General features: G+C 40.1%; 1 protein-coding gene across 1 annotated transcript in view; it reads left to right on the forward strand.

Moving 5' to 3' along the window:
* URB1 (URB1 ribosome biogenesis 1 homolog (S. cerevisiae)) overlaps positions 1 to 21,476 on the forward strand; it is an 80,722-nt gene that overhangs the window by 20,743 nt on the left and 38,503 nt on the right. The window contains exons 11-20 of the mRNA XM_015415538.1: positions 2,314 to 2,487; positions 3,205 to 3,337; positions 7,970 to 8,092; positions 9,050 to 9,162; positions 11,691 to 11,810; positions 15,873 to 15,989; positions 18,771 to 18,909; positions 19,089 to 19,262; positions 20,422 to 20,615; positions 20,799 to 21,023. Coding sequence (XP_015271024.1) covers positions 2,314 to 2,487; positions 3,205 to 3,337; positions 7,970 to 8,092; positions 9,050 to 9,162; positions 11,691 to 11,810; positions 15,873 to 15,989; positions 18,771 to 18,909; positions 19,089 to 19,262; positions 20,422 to 20,615; positions 20,799 to 21,023 — 1,512 coding nt within the window. The remainder of the gene's footprint in view (positions 1 to 2,313; positions 2,488 to 3,204; positions 3,338 to 7,969; positions 8,093 to 9,049; positions 9,163 to 11,690; positions 11,811 to 15,872; positions 15,990 to 18,770; positions 18,910 to 19,088; positions 19,263 to 20,421; positions 20,616 to 20,798; positions 21,024 to 21,476) is intronic.

A 21,476-nucleotide genomic window follows, 5' to 3' on the forward strand; every position in this document is an offset into this window, starting at 1 on the left:
ATTGTTTAACATCTATATGCGCCCCCTTGCCCAGATTGCCCGGAGGTATGGGCTTGGGTGTCATCAATATGCGGATGACACCCAGCTCTATCTGATGTTGGGCGGCCGGTCGAGCTCTGTCCCTGAAGATCTGCACCGGGCATTACAGGCCGTGGCTGGTTGGCTCCGACTGAGCAGGCTGAAGTTAAACCCGGCGAAGACGGAGGTCCTGGGCCTGAGTCGCGGTGGTTTGGGGTTAGGGCTCCCTCTCCCGACCTTCGATGGGGTGCCTTTGGTGCCAGCGCCGGAGGTTAGGAGTTTGGGAGTGCTCCTGGACTCCTCGTTATCTATGGAGGCCCAGGTGGCAGCCACTGCCAAGTCAGCCTTCTACCATCTGCGGCTGGTGCGGCAGTTGGTCCCCTTCCTCGACCGCAGTGACTTGGCCACAGTGATCCATGCGACGGTCACCTTGAGGCTAGACTACTGTAACGCTCTCTACATGGGGCTGCCTTTGTCGCAAATCCGGAAGCTGCAGCTAGTGCAGAATGCTGCGGCCAGGCTGTTGATGGGTCTTCCTAGAAGGGACCACATCCAGCCTGTGCTGAAAGCGCTGCACTGGCTGCCAATAGCGTACCGGATTCGTTTCAAAGTGCTGGTTCTTACCTTTAAAGCCCTACATGGTCTGGGTCCAGCTTACCTAAGGGACCGCCTTTCCTCATATGTTCCCCCGCGAGCACTTCGGTCCGGGACCCAACATCTCCTGGCAGTGCCAGGTCCCAAAGAGGCCAGGCTGGCCGCTACCAGGGCCAGGGCTTTCTCGGTGGCGGCTCCTATCTGGTGGAACGAGCTCCCGGAGGAGATCCGGGCCCTGCGGGACCTTGTGCAGTTCCGCAGGGCCTGTAAGACGGAGCTCTTCCACCAGGCGTATGAGTAGGAGCCGCCACTACCATCATCATTATTCCATCTTCACCTGTTCAGACGATGCTGAACAGTTCAAATATGCCATCTCTGAAATTTCATGTAGAACATCTAGAGCACTTTAGTCAGTAACTTATTATGAATGTTTTTGTACTGTTGGATTTTAAATGGTTTTAATTATGTTTTATATTGGCGTTTGCCCCTATGTAAGCCGCCCTGAGCCCGCATTGCGGGGAGGGCGGGGTATAAATTGAATTAAATAATAAATAATAAATAAATAGCCAGCCAGGGTCTCTGGAGGTCTGACAAAAGGGTATTGAGGCTTAGGTTGGACTTTACTGTGAAGACTTGGTTTCATACCCACTAAACTAACTGGATGACCTCGGGTCAGTTATCATCTGCCCCCAAAATTTATTGTAAGGGAAATCCATGTATACTCCCTTGGGCTCCTTGGAGCTTGACATTCTGCAAGAGTGCTGAGTAAAAATCCTTGAAAACTCTTGAACTAAACAAGATCTGTTCTGAAGTAAATTAATATCTAAGAATTGTATTCATGTAATGACAACTGCTGTGTACCAACTATAAAAACAAAATAAATACACTGGGGCACAAAGCATGGCTTGGACATTGTCCCAGTGAGAATCTGCTAATGAATCTCCTGAAGTCCACCTAGGTACACAATTATGAGAAGAAGTAAGGGACATTTTACAATATGAGGTTCCTACCACATACTTACAAAAATGTGAGTTTGTATTTTACATATTTACAAAAATGTGAGCTTGTATTTTACATATTATAAAATTGAGCTATAGATTTATTATTTTTTAATTCAGTGTACAGCAGTCACTACACTGATCACAGCCAATACGAGATGCAAAATAAGTACATTTATCTTTTTATTAGACCGGCTTAGTGTAGGAGTATGTAATATTTAATACAATGTTTTGTCCGTTATCTACACCATCATCCAATACAAGATAGTCAGTTTACATGCTTTGCATCTTTTTCTGTCTTTTAACAAATTGTATTAGCCAGTTAGGGGGAAATCTATTGTATCTGTCTGAGTCACTTGAGTATTTGCTAGTTTACTTGGTCATAAATTTTCATTTGAACAACTGAAGGAACATAGATGAGCTTTTTCTTTTAATGTGTGTACTGAACTCAGTTGGTACCCATGGCACATTCTCAGTTTAAAAAAGGAATGTGATGCATGGTAGGAGAAAAAATGTGATGGAACCAAATTAGTCTCCGAAACATAAGCTGGAAGGTAGCAAAACAGATCATTTATTACTCGCCTTTAAATGCCCATTTCCTTTCCAGTAAGTGCTTGTAAGTAAATTTGAATATTAATTGAGTTTGAATATGGAAGATGAAGTTGAAGCAAAGTAACAGTTTAACCCTCTTTTTAAATTTTAGATAGCCAGTAAAACAGTGAAACATACAATCTTTTCACTTCTGTCAATAATCTTGAAAAGAACACTGAAAAACATTGAACATTGTCTGAATGAGAAGATATGGGAGAAGTCTGAAGTCTACACTTCATCTATGATGCAGGAATTTGTTCAGCATTACAGGGAAGCGCTGAGCAAGGTACAAAGAAAAGAAACTGGTACAGAATCACAATTTGTGTTACAGGAGATGCCTCAGTATGCTCAAGAACTAGTCTGTTTTTGTATTGTAGAAGCTAAACTCTCAAAGGTATTCTATTGACATTTTCCCATATTAAGTAATATTGGTGTGATTTTTAAGTCATGATGCTTAGAGTATTAAGAGAGAGGTTGTTGTGCGAGACACTAAAATAGTGTTCATGTTAAGCCTTTTGGGAGACTTGAGGATTTGTTGTGGAATACCTGATTGTGGGGAAGCGGGTTCAGGGAATTACACACCTGACTTGAAATTATATTGTTGGAATAATACTGACAACACATGAACTGATGGCTGTAATGTACTTTTAGAGGTGGAAAAATGGTTTCCTGCTTTCCTGAGGTAAAACTGAAACTGCTTGAAGCTTTGAACTTCTGCAAGGATACTGAGTAAAAATCTTTAGGAACTCTTGAATTAAACTTTTCTGAAGTAAATTGATATCTAAGAACAAAAATCAACACCCCCTCTCCCTTTCCCATAATAATTTGGGTTAACTAAAGCAGCACTTCTAAGCTCAAAATGCTTGATACCTCGTTCACAAAAGTTAATGATGATCAACCTTTCTTATATCCCTTCTCCTGTGTTTCTGCTTTGTAAATAATCTTTTATGAAAGAATTGTGTAACTGTTCATTAGCTGATGCTAGCCTTTTTTAAAAAAACAGCTTTTACCAGATATGACTAACATAATAGCAGTCTGGCAGTCACTTCTAAAGCAAGAGAAGGAACAGGATGGACAGAGAAGGGAAGAAGATCCTGCTTCCATGGTGGAGGAAATTACTGAGGTTGTAGACCATGGTAAGACAATTGTATTCATCTTATCTGGTATGCATGTGAATGGTGTTTATTAATGAGTCACATCTGATGATACTTTATGTGATTTAAAGTTGCTCATTTCCATCTTTTGATCAGATGCTGATGACTTCTTGTGTGTGTGTGTGTGGGGGGTACTGATGCTTTTTAAATGGCATTTGAGAACATTCTTAAAGCTGAACTCTTGTTTGAAGGCTTTTCATGACTTTTCTTACAAGAGTCACTGTGTGCCCTGTATGCATTTTTCCAGCCTGTGCACGTGCCAGACTTGTACTGGATGCAAAATTCAGCATCTGAAAATCTTCACTTAAAAAGAAATTAACTCTGGCCTTTATAGCAGTAAAAATGGGCTTGATAAGATTTCAGGAAGTGGTGCAGGAATTCTGTTCAAGAATTGAGGGCTGTACTGTTGTGTAGTACTTTGTCCCTGCCTGCCTCCCACTCTCTCACTTGTGTATTAAAATGCTTTCATATTTCAGTGCTTTCATAAGTCAAATGGTATGACCTTGGGTCATTTACAGGTTCTTTCCGAGCTGTTCTCTCACGAGCTATTCTGGAAAGAGCTTTCTCAGCCTCACCTATCTCATAGGGTGTCTATTGTGGAGAGGGAAAGGGAAAGGAGATTGTAAACCATTCTGAGACTCTTTTGGGTAGTGAAGGGCTGGGTTTAAATCCAATCTCTTCTTCCTTCCTCTTCCTCCTCCTCCTCTTCCTTCTGCTGGAGAGTACATTATGCAAAATAAGGAAACAGTTGCTTAATCTGCATAATTTATACAACTAGCAAAATCGCAGTTTTCTTGATCCAATTGCTTAATTTTATATTTTGTAATATATTATTATATTTAAGGGCAGAATACATGCTGTCCTGACCCAAGTATTATACAAACAATCTCCGTTTCCCATAACATATTATAAAGTCTGTTGTATCCTGGCAGTTACGTTAGGATTTGTTGGAGCATCTTAAGCAAAACTGTCACCTCAGCCCCGCTTCCTGTGAAGTGGTTTTGTCTCATGCAAACTGGCCTGAATTACATGTCATGATGAAAGTGCTAAAATAGTCACTGTTTCTAGTAATTGTTCTCTTGATTCATCCCCCATAGACATAAATGAGATCTTAGGATCTGAGAGTTTCCTCAGGATTGTTTTAAAATTATGTCTGTTGGTGGTGGGGTAGTTGAGAGATATACCTTGCCCTCCAGATTGTTCAGCAAATTTCAGTGGTACATTAAATACATGTTTATATTTTTGGTGAATGCCGTATTAAGAAGAAAAAGAAGAGATTGGATTTATAGCCCGCCCTTCACTACCCAAAGGAGTTACAGAGCGGCTTACAATCTCCTTTCCCTTCCCCTCCCCACAACACAGACATCCTGTGAAGTAGGTGGGGCTGAGAGAGTTCTTTCTAGGACTACCCTTGAGAGAACAGCTCTGGAAGGACTTGTAACTGACCCAAGGTCAGCTGCATGTGGAGGATTGGGGAATCAAACCCAATTCTCCAGATTAGAGTTAGTGCTCCTAACCACTACACCACATTGGCTCTCACATATGAAGGTGCATAATACTGAATATAATCATTGGCCGGTGTTGCTGACTCTGAATGGCAGTAGTTCTCCAAGGTCTAGGTTTTGTACTAGCAGCCGTAACTAAGACTTCTTGTTCAATCGTACAGTCGAGTCCGACTCTTCGCGACCCCATGAACCACATCATGCCAGGCCCTCCTGTCTTCCACCGTGCTTGGGAGTTTGCTTAATTTCATGTTTGTTGCCTCGATAACACTGTCTAACCATCTCATCCTTTGCCGTCCCCTTCTTCTGTTACCTTCAATTTTTCCCAGCATCAGGGTCTTCTCCAGTGAGTGCTCCCTTCTCATTTGGTGGCCAGAGTATTTGAGCTTCAGCTTCAGTATCTGGCCTTCCAGGGAACAGTCAGGGTTGATTTCTTTTAGGATTGACTGATTTGATCTTCTTGCAGTCCAGGGAACTCTCAAGAGTCTTCGCTAGCACCATAATTCAAAAGAATCTATTCTTTGGCGCTCGGCTTTTTTTATAGTCCAACTCTTGCAGCCATACAGTACTACTGGGAATACCATTGCTTTGACCATACAGACTTTTATTGGCAGGGTGATGTCTCTACTTTTTATTATGCTGCCTAGGTTTGCCATTGCTTTCCTCCCAAGGAACAGGCATCTTTTAATTTCATGGCTGCAATCACCATCTGCAGTGATCTTGGATCCCAGGAACGTGAAGTCTGTCGCTGCTTCCATGAGTTCCCCTTCTATTTGCCAAGGAGTAATAGGTCCAGATGCCATGATCTTATTTTTTTTGATGTCCAGGCCAGCATTTCGCATGATGTACTCTGCATATACATTAAATAAGCAAGGGGACAATATGCATCCTTGTCGTACTCCTTTTCCTATGCTAAACGAATCAGTTGTTCCTTATCCTGTTCTAACTGTTGCTTCTTGACCCTTATACAGGTTTCTCAAGAGACATGTACTCCCATGTCTTTAAGGACTTGCCATAGTTTGTTGTGATCCACACAATCAAAGGCTTTAGCATAGTCAATGAAGCAGAAGTAGATGTTTTTCTGGTACTCTCTTGCTTTCTCCATAATCCAGTGAATGTTGACAATTTGATCTCTAGTTCCTCTACCTCTTCGAAACCCAGCTTGTACTTCTGGCAGTTCTCTATCCAGGTACTGCTGAAGTTTAGCTTGTAGGATCTTGAGCATGACCTAGCTAGCGTGTGAAATAAGTGCAATTGTGTGATAGTTTGAACATTCCTTGGCATTGCCCTTCTTTGGGATTGGAATGTATACTGACCTTTTCCAATCCTGTGGCCACTGTTGTGTTTTCCAAATTTGCTGGCAAATTGAGTGCAGCACTTTAACAGCATCATCTTTTAAGACTTTGAATAGCTCAGCTGGAATACCATCACCTCCACTAGCTTTGTTGTTAGTAATGCTTTCTAAGGCCCATTAGACTTTGGATTCCAGGATGTCTGGCTCAAGGTCAGTGATTACTAAGGCTTACAAGCAAATTATTTCAACCCCGGGGCTTTTTTGTGTGTCTTTGATTATTCTGGTCTGAAACACATTTAATTGAAAGTAGTTAATAGTTCAAATTCTCCCCAAAACTCTTCCCATAAATTAAAATCCTGTTTTACAGTTTTGTGCAAGCAGAAAAAGCAGAAAATAGACCATCAATACTTAACGGGTTAGAGTGGGTAATCTTTTTCCTTACCTTTTGTCTGTGTCAAGTAGGTTTCCTCCTGCTGCCAACTGTGATCTCAGACAGATGTTTGAATAGGATGTAAACACATAAAATCAAAAAATGGATAAGATTGAATAACACAATAGATAGCTCACATATAACACAATAAATAGCTCACATATAATCCAGGAAAAGAATTCCTGGTGTGATGGATTTTGCCTAAGAATATCCTATTCAAGCATTATGTCCATGTATGGGTGTTCAGGTACCTGAGATTTGTGGCATGCTACATGTGGTCTTGCTTCCGTACCATATAAGTGGACCATTGTTTGAACTGTCCCAGTGTCCCTGACCCGCTGAAATTATTTGCAGGAGTACTCTTGGTACTTTTACTTTCTAAGGAGATTAAGACATTAGAGAGTTCCTTTTCAGGCTTCACTCTTAACCTGTTTGTTAAAATTTGGAGCCAGAGAGTTTTGGGAAAGAGATGTCTGTCTGCTGTATTCTTGTGTGACAGAGTACTCAGCCTTGGTAAGACTTAAGGAAATTGTTTTTGCTTGTTCTGTTTTTGCAGTGTCTTTTTGTCATGAAGGATCAACAGAAGGATCATGTTCTCTTATATATATTACATAACAGTCGCAACTAATATTATTGTTGAAGGGAAATTTAGCTCTTACACCACAAACAAAGGTCTGCAACGAAGATGGCTTTTTATGAAGGAGGGGATAGAGGCTCTTTAGGAAAGAGAGGGACTCTTTAGGAGAGAGTTTTTTTAGGAAAGAGGGGTGTAAGAGCTAAATTTCCTAAAGAGGGGATATCCCCCTTTTAGCTTTTGAATGGTTACATGTCTTCATACACAAAACGAGCAGGGATAGTCTGAAAGCTTTATGAATGGCCACAGAAACAGTCTTTCTCTGTCTCCCCTATTGTTGATCTCCCCCTATCCCCATGCTGTCCTCTTATGATCCTGGCACTCTTTGTTCATTTTAAAATATTTCTAATCTCACCTTTCTCCTACATAGCTGGGTCTCAAAGCAGATTACAACATATCAATAAAATAATCAGATCAGTATCATCACTAAAACATTCTTTACGAATATGGAGTCTTAGGATAGTATTATCCTATAGTCTTAGGATAGTATTAGTTGAATATTCCCTTACAGTGCTGCTGACGGCTGCTGTCCCACTACAGGGGCGGCATCAGCTGCTGCCACCAAAACAGGAATTATCCCATGCCAATGGCTTCATTTGGTTACATTTCTCATTACCCTTTTCTCTGACTACTGTTGTTTATACAACTGTACTGTTACTATCAGAAGAAAAAGAACATATAATAATTTACAGCTTTGCAGGAGGCATTGTTTTGTTGTGGACTTTTTTCAAAAACTGTTAATTCATTTTTAAAGGTTCAGATGATGCAGAGACCACTCTTTTGAAAGCTGTATTACTTCATGTTATATGTCTCTATCAGCAAGTTGTTCCTCACTTGGTGGCACAAAGCAACTTTGATTTTAGTAAATTAATCAAAGGTAAGTGTACTTTAAAATTATTGTCATTATGTCAGATCCTGCCTAGATTTCTGTGGGTGCAATGGGGGGGAGCAAAGTTCACTGACACCCCCCCCCCAGACAACTCAAAATGTCCTTAGAAATGCTGCCCTGGGGGACCAGGAACTAGGGATGTGCATTTGGCTTTCCTGAATTGAAAAAAATACCAAATTAATACCTTATCGGTATTTATTGGTATTTCTAAAGCCGAATGCAAATTCAGAAAACTTTTCGGCTACTGAATACAGTTTCCAGAATTTATTCGGCTTTTTTTGGCTTTCAGATAGCCCAATACCGACTTCCCTCCCCCTGTGGCTTCTCTAGTTAATTTCACTCCCCATCAGTCAGCTGTGGGAGTGAAACTGACCAGGGAAAGCCTCCTCTCTGCCTTCCCTTCTCCTGCTGCCCCAGGGCTGCTGGAGAAGCGCAGGCAGGGAGCCCAGCCATGTTTAAATGCCTTGCTTTCCCTCTCCCAGTTCTGGGAGGGAAAGAAAGGCACAGGGTTGTAGTCCTTACACTGAATTCTCTATAGCACTAAGGTCTGTGAGATACCAACGAGCAGAACAAAAGTTGACCTGGCCTGCTCTTCAACAACAGATTAATGTGTGTAAATCATCAGGTAAAGCTTTTCAAAGCCTGAAGGTAAACATTGTCATCTGTAATGCCTACCCGTCAAGCTGCTCTTAAAGCCTCAGCTACAGGGACTAGATGAAAAGTATACTACTTCAATGGGACAAGATTCAGTGTTTTCAGGACTACATGATGTATTGAAAATTAGCTTTTAATATTCTAGAGAAATCTTAATTGGCGTACCCTGACTTATCTGAGATTTCTTCTGTGTTTATAAATGTGAATTATATTTTATTACAATTTCTGGCTGAAGCTATTTCCCAAGATAGGAGGAAAATACAAAGCAATATTTTCATTTTTACACCCCAGGTATTATTACAGAAAAAGGACTGCGGCAGGAGATTCCTCCTGTTCTACAGCATCATATTCTAAAGGTAGCTCTGGTGTTGCCTGCAAATAAGTTTTCCTGGTTTAAAGTACAGGTAAGTGTGTGTCTGTCTGCTGGAGCGATCTATTTTAAGAGCAGCCATGTGCTATGTTCATTGTTTTGCTAGCTTTCTTGTGTCTTTGTCACTGGTACTGCTGATCTTTAAGGCCATTCTCTCTCTCTCTCTCTCTCTCTCTCTCTCTCTCTCTCTCTCTCTCTCTTTCTTTCTCTTTGAGAAAGCTTCTACTTTGCTGGGGGCAGAATTGAAAGAGCTGCTCCCTGATTTAGATATTTATTTACAAAATTTGTAGCCACATACATAATAACAGAAAATGCAAGAAATATCAGAACATTTAAATATCCTTACAGATGATAATTTAAAATAGAGAGTGGCAAAAATGGAGCTCTAATAAAGCTCTAAATGCCATGGGTGAGGTTAACCAGATCAGTTAAACACAATCTGTTACAAAAACTGTCTGAAATGGGTAAGTTTAAACTGTTCTCTGAAAAGCCATTGCAGAATGAATGACCTTGTTTCCTAAATGAGTGGCCTTCTTGGCCCTGGCTGGCACCCTCCTCTTCTCTTTTTTCTTTTTCCATCTTGCCCACTTCGGCCTCCTCCTTAATCTGCCTATGACATGGAAGAACAGTCCAGAGCAGGTTTCAGATCAAATTATAGACGCCATCGGAAGACAGTGAAACTTTGGGGTGAACTGATTGTTGTTTTTAAACTGTATTTTTGTATATTAATTTATGTAAATCACCCAGAGCCCTGTGTACTCAGGGGTGGGGTGATTCAGAAATTTAATTTAATAATAACAATAATAATAAAACTGACAGTGGAAGGAAGAGACACCTTTGAGACTGTACATCTGTGAATTATGGGAAACGTTCCTATTTTCCTCAACTTCACTCTTTCCATTTCTGCAAGGAGTGTGATTATTTTTCTCTTGCATACATGTAGAGCAGATGTGATACTTGGGAAAATGCAAAGTGAAACCCAGTGGTCCCAGGCACACAGGATAAATAATAACATTGTTCTTCGGTATGTCTCTGCAAATAGTGTAATCCTCCCTTTCAGGTGTTCAAAACCAATTAGGACATTCGAGGGCTGCTTTCTTACTGTTTATAGTTTGCTTATTTCTGTTACATTTTAATCCTGCTATGATGACCCTCTTCCACTTCCCTCCCTCAGAGGTATGATTTTCCCTTCTTTTTTCTTTCCCTGCCTGACTAAGCTGCCCTAGCTATTTGTGCTCTCCTTCCCTGAAGAAACTGTGGCTGTCCCACCCTGTCACAGTCTGATATTTTGCTGCTGGCTCAGCACAGGAACCTGAGGGAAGGGTCAAGATCGCCCTTCAACTTAAACAACTGAAATGGGACTCTAGGCTTTTTGAAATTTAAAAATAACAAAACATTTTATTCAGCATAGATGGGAAAAGATCAGGTGAAATCAGGGGTAAGATTTCTGAGGTAACTTAATAAAGAACTCTGAGATAAATCAGTACATGCACAGACTTCATATTTTTAAGCAATTGAGAACTTCTTAAGCTTTTCACAGTGACTTAGAATCTTTAAGATGAGAGGCTTTTGTTTCAGTGTTTTCTCAACACACCGGTAAACTTTTTTTTTGAGAATTCACTGACTCTTTTAGTTTCCTGAAGGGTTGGGATACTCTATCCTGTACCCAAACTCCTTCACTAAACACACCAGTACTCTTCTTGAGCTTCTTCTTGAAGCATATCAGTACTCTTCTTGACCCTTTTGGTTTTAAAAGGCAGTCTCTAACCATGCCACTCTTCAAATCTCCCTGTTTTAACTGGGTAGAGAAATCATTCTCTCTCTAGAAGATCTATCCCCTTTTCTTGGCCCAAATAGGACTCCCTCTTCTGTGCCAACCTCCCCAGTACTCCATCTGTGTTAAATTGCTCTCAGTCGGGGCAGAATTCAGACTGAATTCTCCTCAGCATCCAGTTCAGAAGACTTTCTCTGATCAACTGATTCTAACTAATCAGATCTCTTTGAGCAGCCTGTCTCTCAAGGCTCTCTGGCTCTGTGAAGAATTAAGCCTCCACAGTCCTTTACCTGTTTGTACAGCACTTCTAAGCTTTTAAAAGTGCCGTTCGTCACACCTGCCCTTTTTCCAAAGAGCTCATTTGTAGTTTAACCTTACATTGCATCCTTCAGACCGACATGGCTGCCCAGATGATTGTGTCCTTGTGACAGCCCTTATAATCTCATACTTCAAACTTCAGTGCTCTTTATAAATATATGTTTGTTGCATAATGTAGTAGTAAAAGGTTTGGATTATGATGACCCAGGTTCAAATCCTTCACATCCGTGGGTGACCATTGTTAAGTACCATTCTCTTACCATTTAATCTACCTGCCAGAAATATTGTGTGGATAAAACAGAGAAGGGAAGAACATGTATGCTACCCTAAGCTTGGAGAAAGGTCTGGAGAACTATTGAACAGATAATTATACACAGGTGTTGCTAATTAGAGGATTTTGGAAAGCTTTAGTGTTTGTGGAAAACCTGAAAAGCATTTTATCATGCAAACAATAAAATGTTTTCTTTTAGGTTGACTTTACAGCAAAGAAAGCGTGTACTGAAAGATCAGTATTTTATTTATTGATGAAAATGTTTGTTACAAGTAACCATCCTCATTTCAAAACATCAACAAAGAAATTGATTATTAAGGTAAGCCTTTGCATTGAGCTAGTCATCAGAATATTTCTATTTCCACAGAAAATGGTTGACATTGAGCTGGGGGATTTAGGGCTCAGCAATATAAATGAACACCATGTTTGATATCTTGTTCTGTTCTGAGTCACTCATAGTATGCTTACCCAATCCAAAGAAATTGTTTCAGTCAGATTTTACTTGACCTTTTTTGTTTTTGCTGGGTTTTGTTGGAAAGTGACATGATCTTGGGGAATATAAACTATATGAGCCACGCTGGTGTAGTGGTTAAGTGCGTGGACTCTAATCTGGGAGAACCGGGTTTGATTCTCCACTCCTTCACTTGCACCTGCTGGATGATCTTGGGCAAGCCATAGATCTGATAAGCGCTGTTCTTGAAAAAGAACAGTTTCTGTCAGAGTTCTCTCAGCCCCACCTACCTCACAGGGTGTCTGTTGTGGGGAGGGGAAGGGAAAGGAGTTTGTAAGCCGCTCTGAGACTCCCTTGGGTAGTGAAGGGCGGGGTATAAATCCAATCTCTTTCTCTTCTTATATTGCTTATGAAACGGGGTTTTTTTACACTGCACTTGACAAGCTTCGAATCAGTTCTCTGATACGACTGATATTACCATATTGGGACTCTGTGGATTCAGATTATGTTCCTTGTGACCATTGACCAGTAGCTTGACCTGCTGCCTGAAGTCCTACTGTTGGCAATGAAGTCTTCTGTGGATCAGAGGTTCAGGGGCAGGGAGGTTATATAGACCACATGTGGGTGATTTTTAGGCAACCTGCTATATACTTCTGTAGCATTTCTGAATGATTGAGCAGTGCTATTAGGGAAACCTAGGTAATTGGAAACCAGGCCTGTAGCCCAAGTCCATGTTTTCAGAAGCTAGGTCTATCCAAATGGCTAAATTGCAGCCAGAGGTGGTTAGACCTGGCATCCTGGTGTCTAGGTCTACTCCCATGCATTTAGTTCTGGAACATTTAAGATCCTTATGGAGACAATTAGGTTGTTCACATGAACAAGTAGGACTATTAGTTTAGTTTTGAATTTTTTTTGCTCAGACTTTCATACGTCATATGTCTCTCTGGGCGTTGCTAGGCAACCACAACAGTATTGTCAGCCTCCAAGCCTTGGTTTCTGTCAAAAGGCAGGGGTAAAGGGCCCTTTCCAAGATTGTTTTAGCCTTTGAGGGAGGATTCATTGGGGCCTGGCCTGGCAGAAAACATCAGGGAACTTGTTACCACAAAGCTTGCATGTCTCATCCAGGCCTGGCTGCATGCCGTTGTTCAACAGCAGGTAGGCCACAAAACTCTATGTAGCGCAGTGGTTAGAGTTTCAGTTTAGAATCTGGGAGATCCAGGTTTGAATCCCCACTCTGCCATGGTGCTTACTGGGTGACTTTGGGGCAGTCACACCCTTCCGGCCTAACCTATCTCACAGGGTTGTTTTGAGAATAACATGGAAGAAAAAGGAATAAAAATCCAAAAGATAAAACAATAATATGAGCTGCTGTGGGTCCCCGTTGTGGATGAAAGCAGGGTATAAGTTAAATAAATAAATAATAAATAAAGCTGGAGATGGGGGCAGATAAATTGTAGGTTGGTGGGTGTGTGAGAAGTAAGCAGGAAAAGGGATTGAGCTATAGGGAAAGGAAAAGAGGAAGTAGGGGGCTAAATGTAGTGCTCCTCCCCGCTTGTAACATACTAATGTCATAATTACTTAAAAAGTGATGTGTGCTTTTTATTCTTAGCCCCACCATTGCTTAAAGTTTATCCTCTCTTATTCTAATTGTGTAGTTAATAACTCTATTGATTAAATATATTAAAGATTACTTCCTTAACATAACATAAATGGAGGCTGCTAATAAACCTCTATCTAGTAAGAATCATTCGATCAGGTTTATTGTTTTCAACAAAAGGCCATAACAACCAGGACCTAATTTACAAATGCAGATTTGAATGAGTACAATTATTTGGAATATGGCAACTACTCAAATAAGTCTCAGCCTAAGTTCCTTACAAATGATTGCCAAGCCAACATATAATATTTGATATGAAACTGCCAACTCAAGCATCTGCCAACACTAATTACCTTTCAGTTCAGTGAAGACTTCACATAAGAGGAAGCCCTATCAACTGTCCTGTCCAAAAGGGGGACATCTGGATCTCTTCTGGGGTTTGTGCTTAGAGAGAGTACAATAATAAAAATGTCTTCCACCACTTTGGCTGCCCAAGAGCAGGATCTTGTTACATAAGCATCCTGGCCTGTCAGTTTTCAGTAGCAATTGTCTGCGAGGTTTGAAAGTGAAAGAGTTCTTTCATTTACAAATTCAGCTGAAGAGTCTTCATGACAGAGTAGTTAACATACTTAAATTACAGGTGAAAAGTTTAACATTTACACAGCTGCTAGATCAGACTTGGCATTAACATATTGAATCCACAGGCTGAGCTAAAATTGAGGGGTATGCAAATACCCCCCTTATCTTTTCAGGGGATTTTTAAAGGCTTTTTTTTTTCCTGTGGAGGGTGCTCCATGGAAGAGGTGTACTCTTCTGACATGCACTTAACCCACATTCTCATCAAACCTGGCATTAAGGTGATGACAGCAATCTATTATGAGCTTCTTTTGCAGCCTCCCGTGGTCTGCAAATTATACTCAAAATAGTCCTACTTTTTCCTAGTAGCTTTGACTATGCTGTGATGTCACTGAAGTTAGATGAAGTTAATACAGAACCAGAGAAAATGTTACCAGGGTAAAAAAATCCACAAGCCATGTTAATCTGTTGTAGCAAAAGACGTTGCATTTAAGAAGGTAATTCTGACAAAAATTGGTCCCAGAACTGTAGCCTGACATAGTTGCCAACACCAACAAACCAGATCAAATAAGGTGGGTTTATCTCTAGGGGAACATTGCAAGCCCCGCCCTCTTTTGTATGGAAAATGCTTGCTCTTCAACATTTGGCTCAGCATTAGAGTTACCCATTTATAGGGAAGCCCTTTTTTGTGACTTGATGTGTAATTAGATTTCCTTTATTTTTTGTCTGGGATTGCCTTTCGGTGGCTTTTTTCCATCCAAAGGCTGCAAAACATATTACATGACTTGAATTTTGTGAGCTTTTACAAAAAAAACCAGAAATAGTTTTTCAGTTTAAGACAGAACAAAGCCATGCAGAATCCGTAGTTAGAATGCTGTCATCTTAAAGTGATTGACAACAGTGCTATATGCTAGTAAAGATATGTCCATACTAATGGCTGCTGTCATAATTATTGTCTGTTGGTTTTGGTATAAGGGGGAGATGTTGTCCATCTTGGGATTTTTAAAAAAGTTAATATGATTTATTAATATTCTGCCACGCTCGGATTACTCAGAATCTTCTATTTTATTATTTATAAATGTAGCATCTTTCAAGTTCTAAGTGGTAGCTGCCTGAAGTGCTCTTGGATAGTGAAGGGGTTCCAGTATTGTTGATTAACATCGAATTTAGAATAATGATTATAAAACCAATAGCCCTGATCCACGTATGTATGCATGCAGCTGCATGTGTTCAGTTGCAATTTTGCTTCATCATCTGTTTGGCAGCGAGGTGGTTGAGGGTAGGACTAAAAACACTCCTCTGCTCCCCCTCTTGATTGCTATGATTCCAGTTTATTTTAAAGGGCAACATAGGATGCACCCTGGCTGCTGGACAGGCTGGAGAATATGCATGCAGCACCTGGCCATGTATGCTTTGCATCGGTATGCATTTTGACTCTTAACTAAACTAGGACCAATGAATGCTGCCTGTGTTCTGTTTTACCAGTTCAACTGCAATTTATAGCATTAGTAGATTGAGTGAGAAGGGGAATGGACATTTCTGATGAAATTGGCCTTTTGGAGTACTGTATGTAAAATAATTTTTTTGCGGGGGGGGATAGCTTATATTTACATTTTAATGCAATATGCCTTTGAATAGGTGGTCTGTAATTATAATCCAAGTATTCCACCATCTGTTGCTGCAATGTCTTCATATCAAAATTAGACATACTGTTCAAAAATAGCAACTGATAGCATTATATAATTGTTTTCTGACAGGTTTTGCACGACAGTGGGGTATTTCAGTATACCTGGAAGGAACTTGAGCTGTGGCTTGAACACTTGGAGAACACAGTAGAAGCCAAAAAGGAAGCAGTGATTCAGTTTTTGGAAAGGGTAATGAATGTACAAATTAGTCAGATGAAGAGTGCCAAGAATAGCATTAGAAGAAATGTATTACCTTTTGTTGTTGTTGTGTAACATGTTTCAAAGAATCATGAATTAATTCTGAGAGCTCACATCTGCTAGACGTGGAAAGGGAACAAAGAAAATGAGATGTAGGAAAGGCTTTTGTTAGCGATTTCCACTGCAGTAATAGCACTGACAAAGCACGAGACTGTTGCTATAGCTGAATGAAAAAATAACTCTGAAAGGAAAGGCAGATTATGTATCTTCAGGTTAAACTTAATTTTCCCATTGACACTCTCAGTACACAACTGCTTTCTTCTCTTATGGAAACAAGAAGTAAAGCAGGGAAATCATGATCCAGAAATATTACTTCCCAGGAGTTCATAGGGGGGGAAACCTTGATTCCGAGAATCACTGTGGCTTGGATCCTAAGATTCCTGTTTGCAAAGCAATAGTCTTCCTCCAATAGAGACCAACTCTCAATGGAAGAAAGAGTTGGATCTAACCTGTTATTCTTAATTAGTGAACAAGAAGCAAAAGTTGTAGCCACAAGATATTTAAGAATAAAATATTTTTGAAAGATGAGGAATTTAAAAATGTTTTAATGAGATCTGATATTAACAGTCATGGTGGCTTTGCCTATTTGATAAAGTACCTCTTCCTTAAATCTTTGTATCAAATAAGCTTTTGATGATGCATTACAAAAATGGTGTCTCTGTATGCAAGAATTGAGTAGTGTCTTACATTTACCTCATAAATGTATATTTACTCAACTATTTATACACTCCCTTTCCCACCAACCAGCAGTCAACAAACAATAAGAACTAAACTATCAATTACGAAGAAAAATCAGCTACCTTACCCTCACAGTAATACAACCCCAGATTAATGATCTCCCAAGTGACTCTCTAAAAAGGATGGCCTTGCATTTTTTCTTGGCCTTGGCCCCTGCCCGGTGGAATGAGCTCCTGTGTGAGATCAGGGCCCTGTGGGATTTATTACAATCCCACAGGGCCTGCAAGATGGAGCTCTTCCGCTGGGCTTTTGGTTGAGGCAACGGGCATCCCCCTCCTTAGGTCGTCCTCCATCTGTAGTCTGGGTCCTGAGATCCTAAATCTTAAAGATCTCTAAAAAACCCTGTTCTAATACCATCAACCACTGAGGTGTCTGGTTTTTTACTAGAGTTATATGGCACATATGAATCATGTTATTTTATACTGTGTTTTAATGTGGTTTTAATTGCATTGTATTTTATACTGTTGGATCCCGCCCTGACCCCGTTAAGGGGTAGGGTGGGATATAAATAAAAATAAATAAAAATAATAATAATAAAAAAACTAACATAGGAGCCTTCACACATCCTTGGGAATGGCATTCCTTAAAGCCAGAGCTAACACTGAGAATGAGCAGGTGTGAACAATGGCCAACCAGCCAACTTGGAGGGTGAGCTCAACCAGAAGGAGTCTCTGGAAATTTCCGAGCTCTCCTTCCAAGTTAAATGGTTGGCAGACTTTGATTTTTGTGACTCTCTGGCTTGTGGATGACACTTGGACCCTCCTGACTGTGCCGTCTCCCAAAGTCTGAATGCCAACAAGTTGCTTAATGTTTCAAGTATACATAGATTAAAGAAAGATGTTGTGACAGATGCCTTATCAGGTAGTTGAAACACTGATTATAGGATTATAAGTGGTCATAAAAATCCCAGGCAGAATTAATCAGTGTGGATAAAAATCCTTTTAAAATGTTCTTACTGTGATCTTCTTTCCCTTCTTTTGAACGAGTAGTTGAATGTCTTTTTAAAAGTTATTATTATTACTTTTTTATTTGACCCAGAGCAGTTACATATGCTCAGACCAGTGGGATATGCAAATATATAATTCTGCTCAGGAGTTGTACCCTTTAGCCTTAACAGTTCGGTGTAGTGGTTAAGAGTGGAGAATTCTAATCTGGAGAACTGTGTTCGATTCCCCACTTCTCCCACATGAAGCCAGCTGGTTGACCTTGGGCCAGTCACAGATCTTTCAGAGCTCTCTCAGCCTCTAAAAACAAGTCTAGCTTGCCACCTTAGCACAGTGCTAAGAGCTACAACTTGCTGCTGCTAGACAATCCTAGGATCTCCTGGCTATTCTACACATAATGCCACACAATAATAATTATTAATTATTATAACAGTGAAGGGTAGAAGCTGGGTGAACTTATCAGGCCCAGACTGAACTTTGATTTTCATTATAACAGTTCCCACTTTTGAAGAAGCATGCTGCTATTCTACTACAAATTACCTGGTCTTTTTGGCAGTGAGAACTATTTTAGCAAAAATGATTCTTTTTTGATTGCATGCACTGTTCTTCTCTGTGAACCTATTGCATAGCATATATGCCTAAAATTGCATTACATTACATTAGAACAGGGGTCCCTAACCTTTTGAGACTGTGGGCACCTTGGGAATTCTGGGACAGGGTGATAGGGTACAAAATGTCTGCTGCAGGAAGGAGGTGGAGCTACACACACAGAGGAAGCCCGAGTACAGGGGAGAAGAGGGGTAATTTTTAAAATGCATTGCAAAAGAGGAGAATGAAGCCAACCCTGTGGTGGCAACTGCTGCCACGTCAGTATTATTTCAATCTGCACAGCCAATCAGAAGTCATGCTAGGCAAGAGCCCCCCCTGCCCCCCCTTTCCAAAAACATTTGGTAGGCATCATGGTGCTCACGGGCACATTGGGGGACCTCTGTATTAAGACCGTATGACTGATGTTCATTTTCCTTTGCAGGTCTTGGTGAAACTGGTGACCAGCCCCTATCCTTACACTGATAAGGCAGCAGATCTTGTCCAAGAAGCCAGTATTCTTCAGGTCAACCTGTTCAAACAAGATGCTGATAATGTCAGCATACCCATCTCTCACATTGATGGTATGCCATCAACTTTGGTGTCCATGGAGTCTTTCTGCAGATGTTCCACTGATACTCTTGAGAATTTTCTGGTGTCAGTTTTTCAGAAATCAAACATTAATTATACTCTTGACAAGTAAAAAGCTTAAGCAATTAATTTGTTTATCTTCATAAACTAAGGTTTTTCTTTTTTAAACTAGATGCGCTGGATATGATTGATGTCCTTGTGGAAGGCAATGAAGGCTTAGATGAAGAAATTGGATCCACTTTAAGTGAAGATATGGTTGTGAGCACTTTTCCATTCAGTGCTGTTGTACCATGTGCTTTAGAAACCAGGAATAAGTTGCTTCTCGAGTGTGATGGAAGCACAAAGGGTACATTCTTCTTATATTTAATTGTTTTGTTTGTAGTAAAATCTACAGATAGTATTACTTGTAACCATTATGGAAAAGATTGTTAAGCAATGGCTTAGTGAAGAGCTCCTGTTGGCTACGGTTTGTTGCCTAATAACTTCATTAAAACATCCGTTCAATTTTAGACATCTTTTTGTCTTTTATTCAGTTTTTGTCATGCTGGAATTAAGAGACTGACTTTCTTTCTTCATGGTCATGAATTCCCCAACTTGAATAGCCTGAGTAAGGAATCTGAAGATAATGATATTGTAAGAGCAGCACATTTGAGAAGCAGATCGGAGCCAATGTGACACAGACCGTTATTCCATGGAGAACTAGTTATCTGAAAGTGAAAGGCAAACATTTCTGTTTTGCCAGGCAAGAGGAAATAGTGTGATGATGTCATTCAGTGATTTTTAAAAAAAAACATATTTATCCTTTTGGAAAACCTGCATTGTAGACAATATAGACCAGACTTCTCTAATATCCAAACAGATTATTTTGAAAACCATTATTTAATTAAACAAAAAACAAAAAACCTTGTGTGCTTTATCTGACTTTTTGGAATCCTGTCAATTGTGTCTCCCAAATACCTTCACTGGTTCCATTTTTTTCCTGTTGTATCAGTTTCCCCCTTTAACTGTGACAATGCCCTGGAATTTTGTAAAGCATTGGTTTAGCCCTATTTTTTTAGTCTGGAAACTGAGATCAATTATCATTGTTTAGGAAATGAAGGTGTGCAGATGGCCTTGAGTACCATTTACATTCAATACATTCTATGTTGCAAGTTTCTGCTGTCTGCTTTTATCCACTAAAACCAGTTCAGTGCAGGCATAGTTAAGATTGTTTGAAATTAATGGCATCTAACTCTACACACACGACAGTGTGATGACTGTTGGATGTCTTTTTAGTTTGGGGGGGATACCAAGTGCCAGAAATGGTTTGGAGTGTAATACTGTTAGAATCCGCTCTGGCACAGTTTGTGCACTTAATTCAGTTAAATACTTCTGACTTGCTAGCTGAAAAGTCACAGGTATGGAAGGTTTGTGTTTTTTTTCAGATTAACAGATCTATCTTTGAACATTTCAAATTATAAACCACAATATCCTGTCTGAGATTATTATTTCTGTTTCTGCAGGAGAAAGTATAGTGGACTATCTCATCACTGTTTGCACTGACCTGCTACATTCTCAAAGAGACCCATTAGCTCTTTGTTTGATGTTTCAACTTTATGACAGAGAACTTCAGTCTCTGAGTTCTTCTAACTACCCTCAACTCTACCAGTTCGGCCGCTACTACTGTCTTTGGATACCACAGCAAACTAAAGAAGCTTTGGTAGGTGAATCCCCACAAAACAACTTGGAAGAGTCAAGGACTGAGGAGGTCAATAGGAGCTGGAATGGACCTCCAACAGCACATTTTTTTAGGTTGACTTGTGTATTTACAGTCTTTAGTGTTATATGAACCATGATTTACTTGTTGTTTTTGTGTTTCTCATTATATGGATTTTTAAAATAGTTCCAGCCACTCAGCAGTGTGTCTGAAGATCGATTCCCATCACTGGATTCATCGTTTTCCTCCTTGTTGAAACACAGTTATGAGAAAGGTGCTGCCTGTCTCTTGGAAGAAGGTGTGAAGGAGAAGTTGAATGAGGCAATTTTACATCTCCAGCCTCAGAAGCTCTTGTTAGCCTCAAAGCATGTCCTGTTGTACCTAAAAACCACAGTGGAAAATTTCAGCAGTGTAAGATATTTTTTTTGTCTCTCCTGCATCCCTTTCTGAGCAACACTAAAATATTAACTACATACATGCTTTCTTTAATATTTTATTCCAAGACTAAGAACAACATCAATTATGTGGCAGCAGATTTGTGCTTTCCACCACAAGTATGAGTAACTGAGAGCTACAGACAGTCTTGACTTCTAGGCTGACTTACTTTGCTGTATGCATATGATGTGGTTTTATGAGTATACATAAAATACCTTCTGTGTGCCTGTAAAAATATAACATGTGGAATGGCCACAAGGTAATAGGACAAAGATGTAATTTCCTTGCTGATTCCTTTTCCTAGTTTTTTCCTCATCCTGGAATGTGTGTCTTTTCCCAGCAGTTCAGCAGCAACTCTGGTCTTTCCTTTCTCATTGACTTTGTGGACCTTCTGAAGAATATATTGCTCAGAGGTAATGAGATAGAAAT

The sequence above is a fragment of the Gekko japonicus genome, unplaced genomic scaffold (genome assembly GCF_001447785.1).
Source record: "Gekko japonicus isolate JY-2015 unplaced genomic scaffold, Gekko_japonicus_V1.1 scaffold1865, whole genome shotgun sequence".
Classification (NCBI taxonomy): Eukaryota; Metazoa; Chordata; class Lepidosauria; order Squamata; family Gekkonidae; genus Gekko; species Gekko japonicus.